At 54.6% G+C, this 17703-nt stretch overlaps 1 protein-coding gene across 2 annotated transcripts; it reads left to right on the top strand.

The window, feature by feature from the left end:
* Positions 1–517: 517 nt before the first annotated feature.
* TYRO3 (TYRO3 protein tyrosine kinase) lies at positions 518–17702 on the top strand. 2 transcript variants are annotated; one of them, XM_043555607.1, is made up of 20 exons: positions 724–903; positions 2703–2886; positions 3126–3226; positions 4001–4171; positions 5648–5734; positions 6533–6648; positions 8195–8372; positions 9071–9216; positions 9785–9929; positions 10311–10440; positions 10524–10624; positions 11164–11259; positions 11598–11678; positions 12125–12217; positions 12646–12767; positions 13183–13292; positions 13476–13635; positions 13880–14016; positions 16189–16484; positions 16538–17702. In XM_043555607.1, exons 1-20 carry the CDS (start codon positions 783–785, stop codon positions 16570–16572), a joined length of 2610 nt encoding a protein of 869 aa, XP_043411542.1. In that variant the 5' UTR covers positions 724–782; the 3' UTR covers positions 16573–17702. The 2 variants fall into 2 exon arrangements, with proteins under 2 accessions (XP_043411541.1, XP_043411542.1); XM_043555606.1 differs by having other exon boundaries at positions 518–903; positions 16189–17702.
* Position 17703: the final 1 nt, after the last annotated feature.

Genomic DNA, 17703 nt, shown 5'->3' with positions numbered 1-17703 from the left:
GGGAAATGGCGCACGGAAAAGGGAAATTTGGGTGAAAGCCTCAAGAAAGAAGCACGAAGGGGTGTTAGTCCAGCGGGGGAAGCCTTGAGTCACGATTTCGGGGCTCTGATGGTTGGGAATCTAGGGGACTGAGATGCTTTATGTCCTGAGAGGGGGGACGAGGTTCCGGCATCAGAGCCTGGACAAAAAATTGGGGTGCGGTAGAGGCTCGAGCGAGGTTTGACGGCAGGATCCAGGAGTGCTAGGTTTGAAACGATGCTGGAGTGTGTTTAGGGAAAGGAGGGGCGTGGCTGGCTGCGCCACCCGGGCACCAGCAGATCCTCGGGTCGGCACTGGGCAAGCTGGCCCGGGGTGCCGCCGCGGTAGGGGAGGCCCGCGGGCGGGCCGCGGGCCGGGAGGGCGGCAGTAGGGTGGGCACTCGGAGCGAGCCGCCCGAGGCTCCGCGGGGGGGCGGTACGAGCTCAGGCTTGCGGGCGGGCTGGTTGGGGAGGAGGCGGCGGCTCGGAGAACATGAATCAGCGGCGGCGGCGACGGCGGCGACGGCTGTGGAAGGAGCGCGGTGGCCCATCAGCGGCCCCGGGGACCCCGCGCTGCTGACGGCGGCCGCCGAGACTCGCTGCGCGCGCGGGTCTCGGAGGCGCGGGCCCCAGCGCCGCCCCCGGACCGGCCCCCGCCCCTCCCGCGGCCCTCCTCTCTCGTCCCTCCTCCTCCGTGCCTCCTCCCTCCTCTCTCCTCCCTTGTCGCTCGCGGGCCGGGCCCGGCATGGTGCGGCGTCGCCGCCGATGGCGCTGAGGCGGAGCATGGGGCAGCTGGGGCTCCCGCCGCTGCCGCCGCCGCCGCCGCCGCCGCTGCTGCTGCTGGCGAGTCTGGCCGCTCTGCTGCTCGCTGAGCCCGCGGCCGCAGGTAGGGGTTGGTCGGGAGGCGGCGGAACGCTGGGGGCTGCGGAGGGGCGCGGCCGGGTGGGCGCCGAGGAACCGCAGCCGAGCGAGCCCCGGGCCTGGGCGGGCCGGAGAGTTGGGTGGGGGGACCGGAGCTGGAAGGCCGAGATTGGGGGCAACGCGGGGGGGGGGGGGGTCGGCTCTGCGCGGGGTCCGCTGCCGGCTCTTGGGCCGGGGCCCCACCCCCAACTTTCTGGCGTCCGGGGCTCTTCGGGTGGAAGGGAAAGGAGTGGGGCTGTGGGCTGAGTGGTCAGAGGGGGGTGTTCGGGACTGGATTTTCCCGCCTCGACGTACCTAGATGTTTACTCTCCGCTCCCAGTCCTGGAGACCCCAATTCTGTTCACCCTACACACGAAGGTCCCACTCTGAAACCACTGGAGCTGGACTGAACAGCCAGGAGGCACACCTGCACCATTGAGGGTGCAGGGGCTGTGAGGGTGCCCGGTCACAGAAAACATCTGTACATACTCTAGGTCCTGTACCCACTCAAAGCTTCCTGAAGCGGGGATTGTTGGAGAGGATAGGTTGGAGGAAGGTTGCTGGTCTTTGTGGGGGTTAGCCTCCTGTTCCCACATGGCCACTGAGGCATTTGCCGGTTGTGGGAGTGCTCCTCACAGCACTCTGCATCTCCAAGTTCACACTACACCCCTCTGGGACTGTTGGGTGTGTATGGGGTGTGAGGTTATCCCTCCTTGCCCTGTGACTGGCCCTGTGACACAGGCTAAAGTAGCAGCCATGGAGCTGGCACCTTGTTTTGAGACAGCACTCCCTGGTATATCAGATTCTCAGAGAAGGGAAGGGGAAGAGTGACAAGTATTTACAAGCTGAAAGGGTAGATCTCAGAATTAGGGAGCCCAGGAATTTGCCTAGAGTTGCGCAGCAAAGGGTAGGAAGAAGCAGGACTGGATTCAGCTATGTGGATAGTTCACCTGCCCCTCTCTGCTTAAAAACATACCAGAAGACCAGGAGGGTGTGTGTGTGTGTGTGTGTTCGAGTGCACGCGCTTGTGTGTGTGGATGCCTGCAGAAGGTAGTGCTCCACAGGGTGGCTCCTGTTGGTGTGACAGTAGCTCAGGGGTCTTGGACTCCCTGTTCAGGGCCCCTCCCCTCCCTTCTACCTCCTACCTCCCTAGCACCCGCCCCTGCACACATTCAGGTATTAATAGAGCGGGTGGCTGCCAGGAAGGCTGCCATGTGTTTGATCTGACGTGGTTCTGTAGCCATATGTTCTCCACTTCAGGGGAGCACCCCCTCCTTCTCTTCCTCAGCCTTCTTTCATTTGCCAAGGTGGTATGCGGGGTGAGGTAGGGGGGTGCCAGCAGCAGTGTGAGTTCTGGCCTGAGACCTTGGGCAGAGAGCTGGCCGCCTGTTGCACTAGATGGGTGCAGCAGTCATTCTCAGGGCAGTACCCTGCCCCAGGTGTATAAGAATGCCCCACCTTTTCAGCCTGGCTTGTCTTCCTTCTGGTGGTTGGGCTTGAACTTAACATTGCCCAGTAGCGAAGTATGCGGAAGAGGTAACTATCTTAGAGCTGGGGGGAACTTGGCAGTGGCAGAAATGGTGCCTGGAGAGCTTGTCATGTTCCTCTCCCCAGACAAAGCCCAGGCCACCTTCCTTCCCACCCTGTCCAACATCTACTTTCTTGACCATTAGCTGAGAATGAGCCCTCCGACCCAGAAATTACGTTCTGGAAGAGAATAGGTGATATTTCCAGAGACAGGGGCCCTCTCAAGCATACTGACACCTTCTCCTTCCCACCTCTCAGGCCTGAAGCTCATGGGAGCCCCGGTGAAGCTGACAGTATCTCAGGGGCAGCCGGTGAAGCTCAACTGCAGTGTGGAGGGAATGGAGGAGCCTGAGATACAGTGGGTGAAGGACGGGGCTGTGGTCCAGAGTGTGGATCAGGTGTACATCCCAGTCAGTGAGCAGCACTGGATTGGCTTCCTCAGGTGCAGGACTGTGGGGGAAGGTGTGGCATGCCAGCCTGGGGGCAGGTTATGCTTTATGCGGGGGGCTTGGGAACTGGGGCAATGCTGCTGTCCAGAGGTCTGGGTTGTTTTTGTTTTTTTTTTTTTCTCGGCATTGTTTGGAAACATCCAGAAGTGGGGGCAGGCTGAACCACTGAGTCTGCTCAGCGCAGCTTCCCCTCTTGACCCTGGGAGGCGAGCCTGGTGTCCTGTTTCCACAGCCTGAAGTCAGTGGAGCGCTCTGATGCAGGCCGGTACTGGTGCCAGGTGGAGGATGGGGGAGAAACCGAGACCTCCCAGCCAGTGTGGCTCACGGTAGAAGGTGAGGAGGCAGGGACACAGGTGGGCATGTTGGCCTGGAGCAGGTGCTGTCTGCTAGTGACCACACCTCTGCAGAAGAAAGCTTGGTGGAAGCTGAGCTGCCCAACTCCCTCTGGGGCCTGACTGATCAGGCTCCAGGCCTTCCCCAGACATTGGAACACCATACCCATTGGAATCTGGGTATTTCAGAGCCAAGGGGGCAACTAGGACTTACAACCTATGGGGTGCAGTCAGTTTCAGTTGTCTGAGCAACAAGCCTCAACCACCCATTTGGGCCTGGACCCTGTTTTGCCAAGTGGCCAGGCCAGGAGGGATGGGGGAGGGGAGGAAGGATCTGCAGCTGCGGGAGCTCAGAGCTGTTCAGCCCAGGAAAACAAAGTGACTAAGAAAGTAACAAAGGGCCCTGAACGGGATCTGGGGCCTGCCAACAGAACTCTGCTAAAGCTTCCGCCCACTCCCCCTCCCTTTCTGGCCCTCCCCCACTCCCCACCCTCTGCCTCCTCCCTTGCTCTGAGAAGGGCTGTCAGAGCAGGTCTGGGAAGAGAGAAGCTCCCATGCCCAAGAGGACAGCATAAAGTATATTCCTAAGGTTCCCAAAGAAGAGAAGCTCCCTCTCCAGCTAGATGGCCTGTTCTGCAGTTGACCCAATCATGAGGGCCTGTGGGACCTTCTGCATAGAGGGCTACAAATGGTAGCAAACTTGTGGTTTGGGGTGGTTGAAAACTGAGAGGTGGCAAGGCTCATTCCCCACCCCCCCCCCCCCCTTTCTCCTTAGGTGTGCCATTTTTCACTGTGGAGCCAAAAGATCTGGCAGTGCCACCCAATGCCCCTTTCCAGCTGTCTTGTGAGGCCGTGGGTCCCCCTGAACCTGTTACCATTGTCTGGTGGAGAGGAGGCACAAAGGTTGGGGGACCTGCTCCCTCTCCTTCTGTTTTAAATGTAACAGGTGAGCAGCATCAGGAGGGGCTTTGAGCAGGGGTGGTGAGGCTGGCAGAGTTCAAATCTGTGTAAATCACCAGGTATGGTATTGTGAGTGTCCAGAAAACACCCCAGTGCCTGGGTACCTGACCTGCATCATTACTAAGCTCATTGAGTCAGGTGTGCTAGGCTGGCAGATAGGCCGATTAGTGGTGATCCTGCTGGGTGTGTTTGGAGGGTGCTGGAGCCTCTCCCTGTCCTTCACAGTAGTCCAGGCCATGCACAGCTGGCCCTGGGAGATGGAATCGTGTGGAACCAGGGGCACCCATTCCCCCCACCCCTCCCAAGGGAAGGAGCCAGGAACCAGCCCACGCAGAGCTAGGAGGAGTGTCTGGCAGACTTGCCTAGAAGACAAGAGTCTAGGGCTGCAGAGTGGGGAATGGCAGGGAGAAGGAAAGGTGGGGGGTGGCAGCACAAAGATACAGGAGCCGCCTCTCCTAATGGCCCTTTCCAGAAATTTCTAGACATTTTCTCAAATAACTATATTTATCCATACCTCCACACAGATACACCCAAAGCAGTAATGCACACCCACCTGGACCCCAAGATCCTCACACACATACTGAGGTTCGTGAGGTTCACTTATCTGTGAAATAAAGCTAAAGTTCCTGGTCGAGACTTGAACTGACCAAAAAAGTTGGGAATCTGAGCTTGGTCTCACACACTGGAAGGTGGGAGGGACAGGCTCTGTTGTGCCAAGTGCCCTAGCAATAGGAATCTTGAGAAGAGGTGGGCTGCGGGACCTGATCAGGAGGTGCTGGGCTAGAGCAGATTAGAGGGAAGTTTGGGTTCAGTTTTCTCCAGATGTACGTGGTTGGGACCTCAGACAGCCAGCCTGATAATAAGCACTCACTGAACTCCTACTCCACACATCACACTGTGCTAGGCACCACGGGGGATCTAGGGAATACAAAAGAAATAGAAGCCATCAGTCCAGCCCCCAAGGAATTAGTGTAATTGGGGAGACAAGACACATGCATAAAGAACTGAGAACTATTGCAAGGCAAAGAATCTGCAAATGTAACAATGATACTGCATAGAGCAAATAAAGAAGGGCTCTGGAATGTGCAATAAAGGAGTGAACAGAAAAGGGAGGGAGCTTTGTGCTATCTTCAGGAGGTGGGATTGAGGTAGGGGGGGAGTAGTAGAACATTCCTCAAGTGTTCACTGTGCCATGCAATTTATGTGTGTTACGTCATTTGGTTCTCACAATTCTCCCATTTGGGAGATGAGAAGACAGAGCCCCAGCATTGGGGTTTATATCCAGGCGCATTAGATTCCAAAGTCCCTTTGTTTCCAACATATCCCATTGTTTAGCCCTTCCCTCTGGCTTGAGGGACTTCTAGGATACTCAGATCCAGAGCCTACATATCCCCCTTCCCTGGTCCCAGAATAAATGCAAGTTGCTGCTTGGGGGGCGCTGACTGAGGTTTTCTGGCCTCAGGGGTGACCCAGAGCACAGTGTTCTCCTGTGAAGCTCACAACCTTAAAGGCCTGGCCTCTTCTCGCCCAGCCACCGTTCGCCTTCAAGGTAGGAAGACTGGCAGGAGGACTGGTGGGGGGGAGGGAGGGAGGGAAGGAGAGTGGGCGAGTCAGGGGCGTTCTCAGCCAGCTGATGAAGTTACAGTCATTTGGTGTTCTAGCTTCCTGCAGCCCTGCTGGGATCTGAGGGATGAGGGGTTAATTGGCAGAGCTCCATCCCTAGTGAGGGCACCTGAGACCCTGCCGTGGCTGAGATGAGAATAGAAACCTGACGTCACAGCAGATTTCCCATCACGAAGCAGAGTCCTTGCAAGGGAGGGAGAGAGGGAGCGAGCAGGAGATGGTCAAGGCTCATGCCCAACCTTGCTTCTGCCAGCCCCTGTGGAGGGAATGGGGCTGGGGAAAACAGCCTAGCAGGTTCATAGAGGAGATCCAAAGGGTTGGTATGCACAAAGGGAGGGAAAAAGGAGGGAGAGAGCCAGTGTGTGGAGGAATGGCTTATGGCTGCGGGGACAGCTTCTCATTTGTATCTCTCAAGGCCGAGGCGCTGTCCCCACATGCACCCACTGTCTTACCCTATTCCTTGGTCAGACAGGGCCCCTGATTCATAGAGAGGCGACCTTTCTCCCCAGCCAACGCACCCTCCTGGGTATGAGCAGCTATCCCTTACTGGTTGCTTGGCTTGTATGTTACTGTGGTCCTGGGAGTGCTGAGTAGCCATCGTTAGGTTGGGGGAAACTCCAGACCTTAGGGAGGGACTCAAGGCTTGACTCCCATGCCTTCTGCTTTTTCATATCCTTGCTGGGCACTGAACTCCAGGGCACTGACTCTCACTCCCTGTCCACAGCACTGCCCGCAGCCCCCTTCAACATCACAGTGACAAAGCTCTCCAGCAGCAATGCTAGTGTGGCCTGGACACCAGGTGCTGATGGCCTGGCCCTGCTCCAATCATGTACGGTCCAGGTAGGCTGAGAGCAAGGACAGACTCTCCTGGCCATGTTCGTTCTGTGGCTGCCTTGGTGGCACTTTGTTCACGGTGGTATCACTTTTGCCTACATTTGCCCATAGGACTTGGTTTCTAGCCCTGTTCAGGTGTTGCTCTCTTACCAGGAACAACTCAACCCACTGTCCCTTATTATAGGGTACTCTGGCAACCAAGTGACTTGGCAAGTTGGCTCTAACCCGTACATTCTTCAGGCTGGAAAGCAGATCACTAGAGCAGATTTGGGATGCCTGGAAGGATTTTTCTTATGTCAGCAAAAACCCAAACCTTTGATTTAGCTGATACCTGTACCCTTATGCCCCACCCCCTGATTCATGCCAAAGAGAACAAGGGGATCCGAGGGGTTCTAAACACCAGAGAGTGGAAAATCTGGGTGAGGTAATAACAAAAACAAGAAGCAATGCATGAAGCCTTATTTTCATCTGTTTACTCAAAGGTATTTAATGAACACTTTGAAACTGTTCTAGGCAGTCCCCTGCCCCTGGCAGGAGAGGTCCCTGCTACTCTGGTCTATACCATTTAGAGGATGCCACTGTGGCCCTTCTTTGGCTGCACCTCTTGCCCCTGGGCAAGGAATCTGTAGAGCCAAGGGGATATGCCTATCCAGATCATGAGGACACCCCCTTCCCTTTCCCCAACTGCCACACTACACCATATTCTAGATACTAGGGATGTCTTGCCTTATGGTCCCCAGTCTGCTTCCAGGGCCTGGCCCATCTTTGGTTTGTGCACCTCTAAGTCCAAAGGGCAGCCACTGTGGGGGATGGGTATGCAGGCAACGTTGTCCACACCCGGGCATCTGATGTTCCTCTCGGTACAGACCCTTGGCTCGGAGACTTCGTCTTCTTGTGCCACCACATTCTGGCTTGGGAATTCAAGGAATCAGAGGTTTATAAATGCAAACCTGACCTTCCAGGTTGTTGGGAAGCTTTATTTGTCAATATACGAAGACAGGGAATATTTTATTTAATAATTTGTTAGCTGATTTATAACATTTAAATATTTAGCCCCATGGTACATGGGTCTCCATTTGTACTCTTGCCCTGGGCCCCCAAAATGTAAGGTGAAGTCTTGGTTCATGGTGCCCCTAGGCTCTCAGTTACTCTGCCCTTGAGAAACTGAGACTTTGCACTGGTTACAATACATGGTAACTCTTATAACCCAATTATGAACCGAGCATAAAAGGGCATGAGTTTTCTGGAGTAGATGAGAAAGTCTTTGACAGAAAAAGTGGTATTTGCACTCAATTTTAAAAGATGAGTTGGACTTTTCTAGGAAGAGCAAGCAAGATCATTCCAAGCAAAGGAACAGCATTTGCAAATGCATGGAGATGTGGAACCTGGTGTGTTATTGGAGTGGTGGGTGGTGGGAGGGGATGGGTTGCAAGTGTTTGCTGATAGGCTTAGAGGAGTCATTAACTCAAGATCCCCCAACCCCCCATGCCTATGCCACAATCCCATTTTCTATCTCCGTTCTCTCCCTCATTACTTTGCTGCTTTTCTGTAGGTGACACAGGCACCAGGAGACTGGGAAGTCCTGGCTGTTGTGGTCCCTGTGCCACCTTTTACCTGCCTGCTCCGGGACCTGGCACCTGCTACCAACTACAGTCTCAGGGTGCGCTGTGCCAACGCCTTGGGGCCTTCTCCATATGCTGATTGGGTGCCCTTCCGGACAAAGGGTCTAGGTAAGGGACTTAGCAAAGTGGCTGGGCAGGGCTCCAGTGGGGAAGAGGTGATGTTGGCTCCAGTTCTGAATGAGGTTGCTTGAGAGAGAAGCTACCCCAAAAAGAGGTTCCTGCCTCATCCAGCAAACACTGAGTGTCTGCTGCATGCATATCTATGAACTAGATAAATCTAGCTCCCTTCCCATGCAGCTTTAGTTCTAGGGGGGTGGAACAGACAAGCAGATTAGAAAAGATCAGATAATACCAGAAAAGATTGATGAAGAGTGCCCCAGGGTGGTCCAGGCATACCCCCGTAAAGAGACTGATGTTTGAATGATAAGGAAGGAGCCACACTGGGGCAAAATCAATGCAGAAGAGGGCTTAGCAAGTGCAAAGATCCTATGATAGGAACTTGCTTGTATTTCTCTTAGCAATTGCAAAGAGGCTGGTGGGGCTTTGAGGGGGAAGTGGTGAAGGATGCTCCTGAAGCAGTAACCAGGAGCAGCACTGTACCTAGTAGGGTGCTGTGGGTCCTGCCTTTACTCACTGGTCCTCCACAGGATTAAAAGTGAGAGCAGTCAGGACTGGGAGGCAAGCTTTAAACCCCACCTGTATCTCTCTGAGCTGTGTAGTTCTTGGGAGTTCGTTCCAAAGGCCAGCATGGGATAGTGATAGTGGGAAGGGCAGGGCTCTTAGTAGCCTTCTCTCTTCGGGTACAGCCCCAGCCAGCACTCCTCAGAACCTCCATGCCATCCGCACAGACTCAGGCCTCATCCTGGAGTGGGAAGAAGTGATCCCTGAGGGCCCTTTGGAAGGCCCCCTGGGACCCTATAAACTGTCCTGGGTTCAAGACAACGGAACCCAGGTAAGGGGCACCCAGGTAAGGGGAGACAAGCTTCCATTCTTCAGGTGTACCAGAGTCAGCTCTCAGGGCTCTAAGGCCTTTAGAGCTTCTGAATGGGCGTCCTTGGTGGGCCTGGGGACTTTGGTGGGCTCAGCCTCCCACCACCCGCGGGAGAGGGAGTCCACTTTTCCCCACCTCCCCCTGCAGGCTTCTTCCCTCCTTATTGGATGGTGTCTCCAGTTAGGATTGCATCCGGTGGGTGGCTGCTTTGTTTGTAAAGCAGGAAGCACATTCCTGCACCAATTGGGGAGGGGAGGGTGCCGATAAGACCATCTTATCCCAAGCCTAGTTCCCTCCCATCCCCCACCTCTGCCAGCCAGGACTGAGCCTTGTTTGTGTTCAGGAGAGGCCTCTGCAGCCTGGAGCAGGAATGTGATGACTCCCAGCATGTTGTGTTCCTGAAGCCCCTGAACCCACAGTGTCCCTTGCCTCCTGTGTTCCTAGCTAGACCTTTTTCTGACTTTCAGGCCCCAGCTGGAGGCCTTTTCCTCAGACTTAAGTATGGGATGGGGGATTTTCCTGGCTGCAGGGTGAGCTGACAGTGGAGGGGACCAGGGCCAACTTGACAGGCTGGGATCCCCAGAAGGACCTGACTGTGCGTGTGTGCGTCTCCAATGCAGTTGGCTGTGGGCCTTGGAGTCAGCCACTGGTGGTCTCTTCTCATGACCATGCAGGTAAGGCCTGCAGGGGAAGGGCACAGGGGAGCAAGGCTTTCAAGGGCAACCTAGACTGGTGGAAAGAGGCTGGCAGTACCTTTCCTCTAATAGACCCAAAGACTCAGCAGTTGAGGCCAGGGTATTTAAACTAAAAGTCATTCTCCTCCCCCTGCCACAGGACTAGCATAGGAATCTCTGGTCGAGTTTTAAGTCCTAATAGCCAGGGCCAATCACTGACAGGGTAGGAACTCTTGGGTCTTCCTTCGGAGCTGCTTTCCACTTGGGACTTTTATTGACTTAAGAGAACCTCTTGACCAGACCAGATGGCCATCACTGGAAAATTCTAAAGGGACTCCTTTATGTCAGCCTAGCTCATGCCACTCCCCCTGTCTCCCACAGGCCAGCAGGGTCCTCCCCATAGCCGTACATCCTGGGTGCCTGTAGTCCTGGGTGTGCTGACAGCCCTAGTGACGGCTGCTGCCTTGGCCCTCATCCTGCTTCGAAAGAGGCGGAAGGAGACACGGTTCGGGTAAGGGGGTAAGGACATGGAGGGAGAGGCAAGTGGTGACTGTAGATCGTGGAGCTGATTCCAAGTCCTGGGTTTCTTCTTAGGCAAGCCTTTGACAGTGTCATGGCCCGGGGGGAGCCAGCCGTTCACTTCCGGGCAGCCCGGTCCTTCAATCGGGAAAGGCCTGAGCGCATCGAAGCCACACGTGAGTGTGGGGAATCATAGGAGGAAAAATGGACTGTCTTTTTTTCTCCCTTTCTTTTTTAATGTTTACTTATTTATTTTTGAGAGAGAGGGAGAGAGTTCACTTGAGCTGAGGAGGAACAGAAAGAATCCCAGGCAGTCTCCACACCCAGCCCTGAGCCTGACAAAGGGCTCCATATATGAGGGGCTTGATCCCCCCACCGTAAGATCATGACCTGAGCTGTAATCAAGAGTCACAGGCTTAACCGACTGAGCCACCCTGTTTTTTGATGTTTATTTGTTTAGTTTTGAGAGAGAGAGGGAGAGAGCCCCTAACTACATTCTTTTTGCTAGCTCATTAATTTGACCAGTGTGTCTGAACATTGATGAGTCCTGAGCACACGGTAGTAGAAAAGACACAGAGATCTACCCTCGTGGATGTCTCCACCCCAGCTATGGGAGAGCTAAACTAAGCTCATGTCTGCACTGAGGGTGGAGCCTGGGGTACGAGTCAGGAGCAGGAGAGGCCCCTCTCCTTTCTTACCACCCCTCTCCCCACAGTGGACAGCTTGGGCATCAGTGATGAACTCAAGGACAAACTGGAGGATGTGCTCATCCCAGAGCAGCAGTTCACCCTAGGCCGGATGTTGGGCAAAGGTGTGTGGGGCTGCACAGTGATTGGCAGGAGTGGAGTTTGCCATATCTGGGTGTGTTTGGTTGCTCCTGTCACTTTGGGGGTGTAGATTTAGGGCAGCTCCTATAAACAGGATCTATTTGTAAATGCCTGAGTTTGGGATGTTTGGAGGAATGGTGGCTGGGGATGAGGAGGACTGAGGAGCACTCCCAGCATACTCCCTTTGGCTGCAGAAAAGGAGCCTCCTGCAATGTCCCCAGAGTCTAGTGATTTGTGTCCCTGTGGAGGGTCACCCGGGAGGAAAGTGGGGGGGGAGGCAGTAGGGCAAGCTGGCCTCACCATCATTTGGGTCGGTTCCTAGGAGAGTTTGGTTCAGTGCGGGAGGCCCAGCTGAAGCAAGAGGATGGCTCCTTTGTGAAAGTGGCTGTCAAGATGCTGAAAGGTGAGTGAAGAGTAGTAGACATGGAGTGAGGAGTGGAAGGGGTGACTGATACAGAAGCAGGCTCTGCTGGGTCCTTAGACTTTCCAAGAAGAGTTACTCATCACTAAGTAGTATGCTGCCTGTGCCCCGTGAATAATTCAGAGGCATAAACCCACACAAGTTTGTGCCCTAGCCTTTGCTCTCTGCCATCAGCAGTGACTCCTCTGAGCTCATTCAGGGTGATTAAAGCTGTGGTTGCTTGAGCTTCTGGACTATCTAAACCAAAGGGAAGACCATTAGTAAGCAGAGAGGTTGTTGGATAGCCCCACTCCATGGGGGTTTCTCTTGCTCATGCCAGTCTGTTTCCTGAACCCCCTGGGAAGCCCAGGAAGGACAAGGCCTAGGAGTCTTGGATCAGAATTGTGGGCACATCTCCCTCATTCCCTCTCTCCTATCTTTTTTTCCAGCTGACATCATTGCTTCCAGCGACATTGAAGAATTCCTCAGGGAAGCGGCTTGCATGAAGGAATTTGACCACCCACATGTGGCCAAGCTTGTTGGTGAGCTCCTTCTTAGGGGAGGCAGATACACAATAGAGCTAAAACTGTGTTCCACCAAGGTGGGAGGGCAGCCTGTGGGAGAGAAGTTTGGACTTACGTGGTAAATAAGCAGATAGCAAAATAGCAAGGAGAGTCCTGGCTGAAATCTGATCAGACTCAGGTAAGGAATTTAGTGTGCAGGCCCTGTACCAAAGGTCTGCACATGAAGACTGCCCATTTGAACAGAGGCAGAGGAGGAGGGGACAAGAAGATGCTCCAGAGATCTAGGGGCAGACAAATGTTGAGTAGTCACCAGGCCACTGTGGACTTATGGAGAAGGAACAGAGCCAGGGCTAGAGGTAGGACCTAGCAGTTGGGAGGCTCACGCAGACCCCTAAGCTGTCTCTTGACGTTTATGTGCCCTGCTTCTGACTCTCCCTTGTCCCCAGGGGTGAGCCTCCGAAGCAGAGCCAAAGGCCGTCTCCCTATCCCCATGGTCATCTTGCCCTTCATGAAGCATGGGGACCTGCACGCCTTCCTGCTCGCCTCCCGGATTGGGGAGAATCCCTTTGTGAGTGCCTAGGGTGGAATGGCCAGGAGTTGGAAAGGGACAAAGACCCTGGGAGAGAATTTGGCTTGGTGAGCAGGGCTGATCAAGCTGGTTGGGAAGAGGCAGGCTGGGTTTTACCCTTTTTATGCTAGAAGGCTTCCTTCTCCCTCAGAGCCCTGCTGGGCATTTTAGTCTGGGCAAGGGCCCTTTCTGAGAGAAGAGATCTGTGGAATCCCACATGAGGAGTGCCTTGACTCTTGGGTGCTGTATCTCTCTCATGTCTGCCAAAGCTTCTTTGTCTTGGGAAGTCCCTCCATCCCCCTCCTTTCATTAATTCCAAGGACAGTCATTAGGCTTTCTGGCCAGGGAACCCCATTCATCTTGCCCTGGCTGGGTGGGCAGATCCAGCCTGAGTTTGCTCTGTCTGCCCCACCAGAACCTGCCCCTGCAGACCCTGGTCCGGTTCATGGTGGACATTGCCTGTGGCATGGAGTACCTGAGCTCCCGGAACTTTATCCACCGAGACCTGGCTGCTCGGAATTGCATGTATGTGAATTCCGGAGGGCTTGGGTGGGAACGAGCAGCTAATGACAGGAAGACTAATGGTCAGTTCTCACCTGGGACTGTATCTGCTATGCATGGGGACAGCTGGGGAGCAAAGATACTCTGATTTTAGTACGGCTGCCAGCATGGGGGAAGGCTGACTCCACCCTCCAACACCCCTCACAGGCTGGCAGAAGACATGACGGTGTGTGTGGCTGACTTTGGGCTCTCCCGGAAGATCTATAGCGGGGACTACTATCGCCAGGGCTGTGCCTCCAAATTACCCGTCAAGTGGCTGGCCCTGGAGAGCCTGGCTGACAACCTATATACTGTGCACAGTGACGTGGTGAGCCGGGGAGCACAGTGAGGCCTGGTGGTAACATAAGCAGTGTGGCCCAGTGTGTGGGTGGACCTTTGGAATCCTCAGGGACCGTGGGTGGACCTTTAGAATCCTCAGGGACCTAGCCAGGTCTCTGGGCTTTGGCTGCCCCCTTATAACACCTCTGTGCTCTAAGATGTGCTTGTCTTAGGGTTCTGCCCAGCTCAGGGAGCCTAATGACATCTCCCCTCCAACCTCGCTTCTTTCCCAGTGGGCCTTCGGGGTGACCATGTGGGAGATCATGACGCGTGGGCAGACGCCATATGCTGGCATTGAGAACGCTGAGATTTACAACTACCTCATCGGCGGGAACCGCCTGAAACAGCCTCCAGAGTGTATAGAGGATGTGTGAGTGCCCTGGGAAGGGGATTCTGGGAGGAAATAGGAATTTGGGGGTTCAGGTGCTGGCTGCCAGCACAGCTGCTGGTCCATTGGGAGCTCAGAACCTCAATTGGACCTTTTGTTTTTTGGTCCTTGTCATTAGAGGGACCCCAAACTGCCTCTTTATCTGCCACCTCCTGTTTTCTTTCTCTCTCCCTTTCCCATCCTGTGTTTCTTGTTCTACCTTTTCTTACATGTTTTCTCCAGTTTTCAGGAGGAACCAGGAACCCTGAGGGCAGAAGGTACAGGGTTGAGCAACAGTGCAAGTTTCTGTCACCTTCTTCCCACCCCCACTACTTCTCAGTCCCCAGCTAGTCTAAGAAAACCTCCTAGGCTGAGCCCTCCCTCCCCCTCAGAGAGGGCTGCATCAGGGCAAGAAAAAACTGCTGCTCTATCACATTCCTTGCTAGACAAGGAGGGGGCGCTGGGGGCGGGAGGTTGGCCTCCTCTTGAGGGAGTGGAGAGACCTAAGATCCTGGGGAGAAGGGAACTGCCTTCTTTCCTTTCTGGGAGCCTGGAGCCTTTGGGAGTAGGGCAGGGTAGGGATACACCCACTGAATAGGGGAGTGTTGTGAGCCCCTCGTGACTGGAAGACAGTGTTACCAGCATTAGCTGGGTACTTTACAGGCATTCTTTCAGGTAATCCCCCTCTAACCCTGTTAGGAAAAGTCTGTCATTATCACCGCTTTGTAGATGAGGAACTGAGATTAAAGAGGTTAAGTAACATGGCCAAGGTCATACAGCTATTAAGTAGATGAGTTGGGATGTGAACCTAGATCCCTGTGATTTTGGAATATGTGCCTTTTAACCATGGCAACAAATGGAATTTGTTCTAGTGTTATTTCCCATACTGTGCAAGCCAGAGTTTCCCTGGCGCCCTGGAGGACCTTTTCACTAGTACCGGGAGGACGGCATCCACATTGATCCAGTGAAGGAATCTGCTCCCTATTTCTTGCTGTGGGGTTGGACCACCAGAGGTCCATGAAACATGGACAGGTAGAGGAAGTCTCAGCCCGAACGGTGGAGTCCTGTTTCTCTAGGGCAGTGAGCTTGAAGTGCCCTGAGCCTGGACTGTGTGTCAGAGGGAAATCTGAGTGCACTAGCCAGGCCTTACACCTCCTACTTATTCAGCACAGCTCAGGACATGGCAGGTTTCGAGGTCTCCTTGTGGCTGTAGCCACAAGGAAGATCTGGAGCTGTAGAGGCTTTGCTGAGCAGTGGGGACCAGGCCCGACTTAGTTGCCTCCCAGGCTGGAGCTACTGTTGTCAATAGGGCGGGCGCTGGCTTCCTACCAGGCAGCCTGGTGGACAGGCGCCAGTTGGCTCCTAGCACAGCCTTGACAATGTATCCCAGCCTGGCCACGTACTCATGGCCCCGACCATTTCCATGGCCTCCTCGATGTCTGGCACCATTCCTCCCATCATTGGGGGCCCTTGTCAGGCAGGCTAGTGTGTGGGGAGCATTTAGGGCTTCTGTTGTGGGCACAAGGGAGTCAGGCATTTGCGCTGCCTGGATCTGGTCTCAGCCTCTTTCAGTTAGTTCTTTTTTTTTTCTCTTCCTTAAGCCTGAGGCATTCCCCAGGAACAGGGATAAGACCTCAGGGAATCTGTAAGGCTCCTGAATGTGTATGTAAAAAGTGTTCCTGCCCGGGGGAGAGGGCTGGAAGCTTTTTTAGGTTCAAAGGTGTCCATGAACAATGAAGATTTAAGTCTGCCTGAGTAGGTGAGGATTCAGGACAAAGGGCGCCTATTCAAATCCTTTCCATTAAAATAACAGTGACTCCAAGCTGTGTTCTGCAAGACAAAACACTCCTAGTGCCCCCTCCCAATATAACATAGGAGGGACTCTTGGAGCCTCACTTTCTACCTGCTTCTACATGTGTGACCTTAGTCAAGGTTTTTAACCTCTCTCGGCCTCAGTTTCCACATTGGTGAAATCGGGATCATTTATTTCACACATTTATTTGTGCGAATTAAATAATACATGTAAAATACTTAGAAGAGTGCCTGATACATAGTAAGTGCTTTATATGGGTGTGTTAAAGAAAAGTTTTCAAATTCCTGGTTCTGTATGTTTAAGGGGCCTCAGCTTCCCCTTTGGGCTCCTCACTGTCTCCCCATACCCTTCTGGCTGCCTAGGTATGAGCTCATGTACCAGTGCTGGAGCGCTGACCCCAAGCAGCGCCCGAGCTTCACGTGCTTACGGATGGAGCTGGAGAGCATCCTGGGCCACCTGTCAGTGCTGTCCACCAGCCAGGACCCCTTGTACATCAACCTTGAGAGAGCCGAGGAGCCTGCGGAGGGAGGCCGCCTGGAGCTGCCTGGCAGGGACCAGGCCAGCGGCGGGGCTGGGGATGGCAGTGGTGTGGGGGCGATGGGGGGCACCCCCAGTGACTATCGGTACATCCTCAGCCCTGGGGGGCTAGCTGAGCAGCCTGCGCAGGAGGAGCAGCAGCCAGAAAGCCCCGTCAATGAGGGCCAGAGGCTGCTGCTTCTGCAGCAAGGGCTACTGCCCCACAGTAGCTGTTAGCCCACAGGAAGAGGGCGTCCCGAGCCATGCTGCTGGCTCTGCTGGCCCGCCGCTGGCTGAGGAAGCCCTCTCTGACCCCAGCCCAGGCAGCAAGGCATGGAGGCTCCTGTGGTAGTCCTCCCAAGCTGCGCTGGAAGCCTGGACTCACCAAATCACCCAATCCCAGTTCTTCCTGCGGCCGCTCTGGCCTGCCTGGTGTCAGTTCAGGCCTTGGCTGGGTGGAGGTGGGCCAGGCCTGGTTGTCTAAACCCAGGCAGCTGGCAGGAGGGGGGGGAGGTTATGTTTCCATGGTTACCATGGGTGTGGAGAGGATTTGGGGGAGGGTAGATCTAGCCCTGTGGGCCCCTACTCTCTGGCTGAGCTGCCCCTGCTGCTTTAGTGCATGCATTGAGGTGTCTCTGACCAGGGGCCTAGCTCTGCCCATGCTTGGGGTTTAAATGCCCAGGTTTGCTCCTCCTCACAAAGAGATGCCCTTGTATTATTCCCTTTAGGTGAGAGTTGGTAAGGGGTTGATACAGGCGGGTCCCAAGCCCTATGGTAGGAGACAGTGGGGCATTCTCAGGTCTGAATCGTTATCCCCTTCCTGATGACCCACCTACCCTGCCTAGGCCAGGAGTAAAGTGCAGCTTTACTGACCAGGTCACAGCAAGGCATGCTGGATTACTGCAGGCTACCATTTGCCCAGCCCATAAGGGCAGTGCACTAAGCCTGGCAAGAGGAAGGGGTGCTGTAGGCCCTGCCCAGAAATGCGTGGGGCCAGAGAGGAGTCCAGGAGCCCCTCTTTACGCCCTCCCACAGTCTGTCTGAGCATGCTACCAAATCCCAAAATATCCTAAGACTAACAAAGGCAGCTGTGTCTGAGCTCAGTCCTTCCACGCAGCATCCATCCCTTAGTCCCAATTTTCCCTCTCTGGAGACCCTCTTCTGTCCCAAGTCTCCAGAGAAAGAGAGAAAATAGGCTTGATGGCTGACGTGGGTGAGGGGGAGTTACTGGAGCCTGGACCCCAGCCTTGCTAGGGGAGCCCCCTGGATTGCATGGGGCAAGGCCCTTGCTGTTAGGGATATTTCCAAGCCGTTAGAAGCTGTTTAAAAACAGAAATAAAATTGAGAACTAAAGACTCAAG

The sequence above is a fragment of the Prionailurus bengalensis genome, chromosome B3 (genome assembly GCF_016509475.1).
Source record: "Prionailurus bengalensis isolate Pbe53 chromosome B3, Fcat_Pben_1.1_paternal_pri, whole genome shotgun sequence".
Taxonomy (NCBI): domain Eukaryota; kingdom Metazoa; phylum Chordata; class Mammalia; order Carnivora; family Felidae; genus Prionailurus; species Prionailurus bengalensis.
This window is presented reverse-complemented; position numbering and strand designations above follow the sequence as displayed.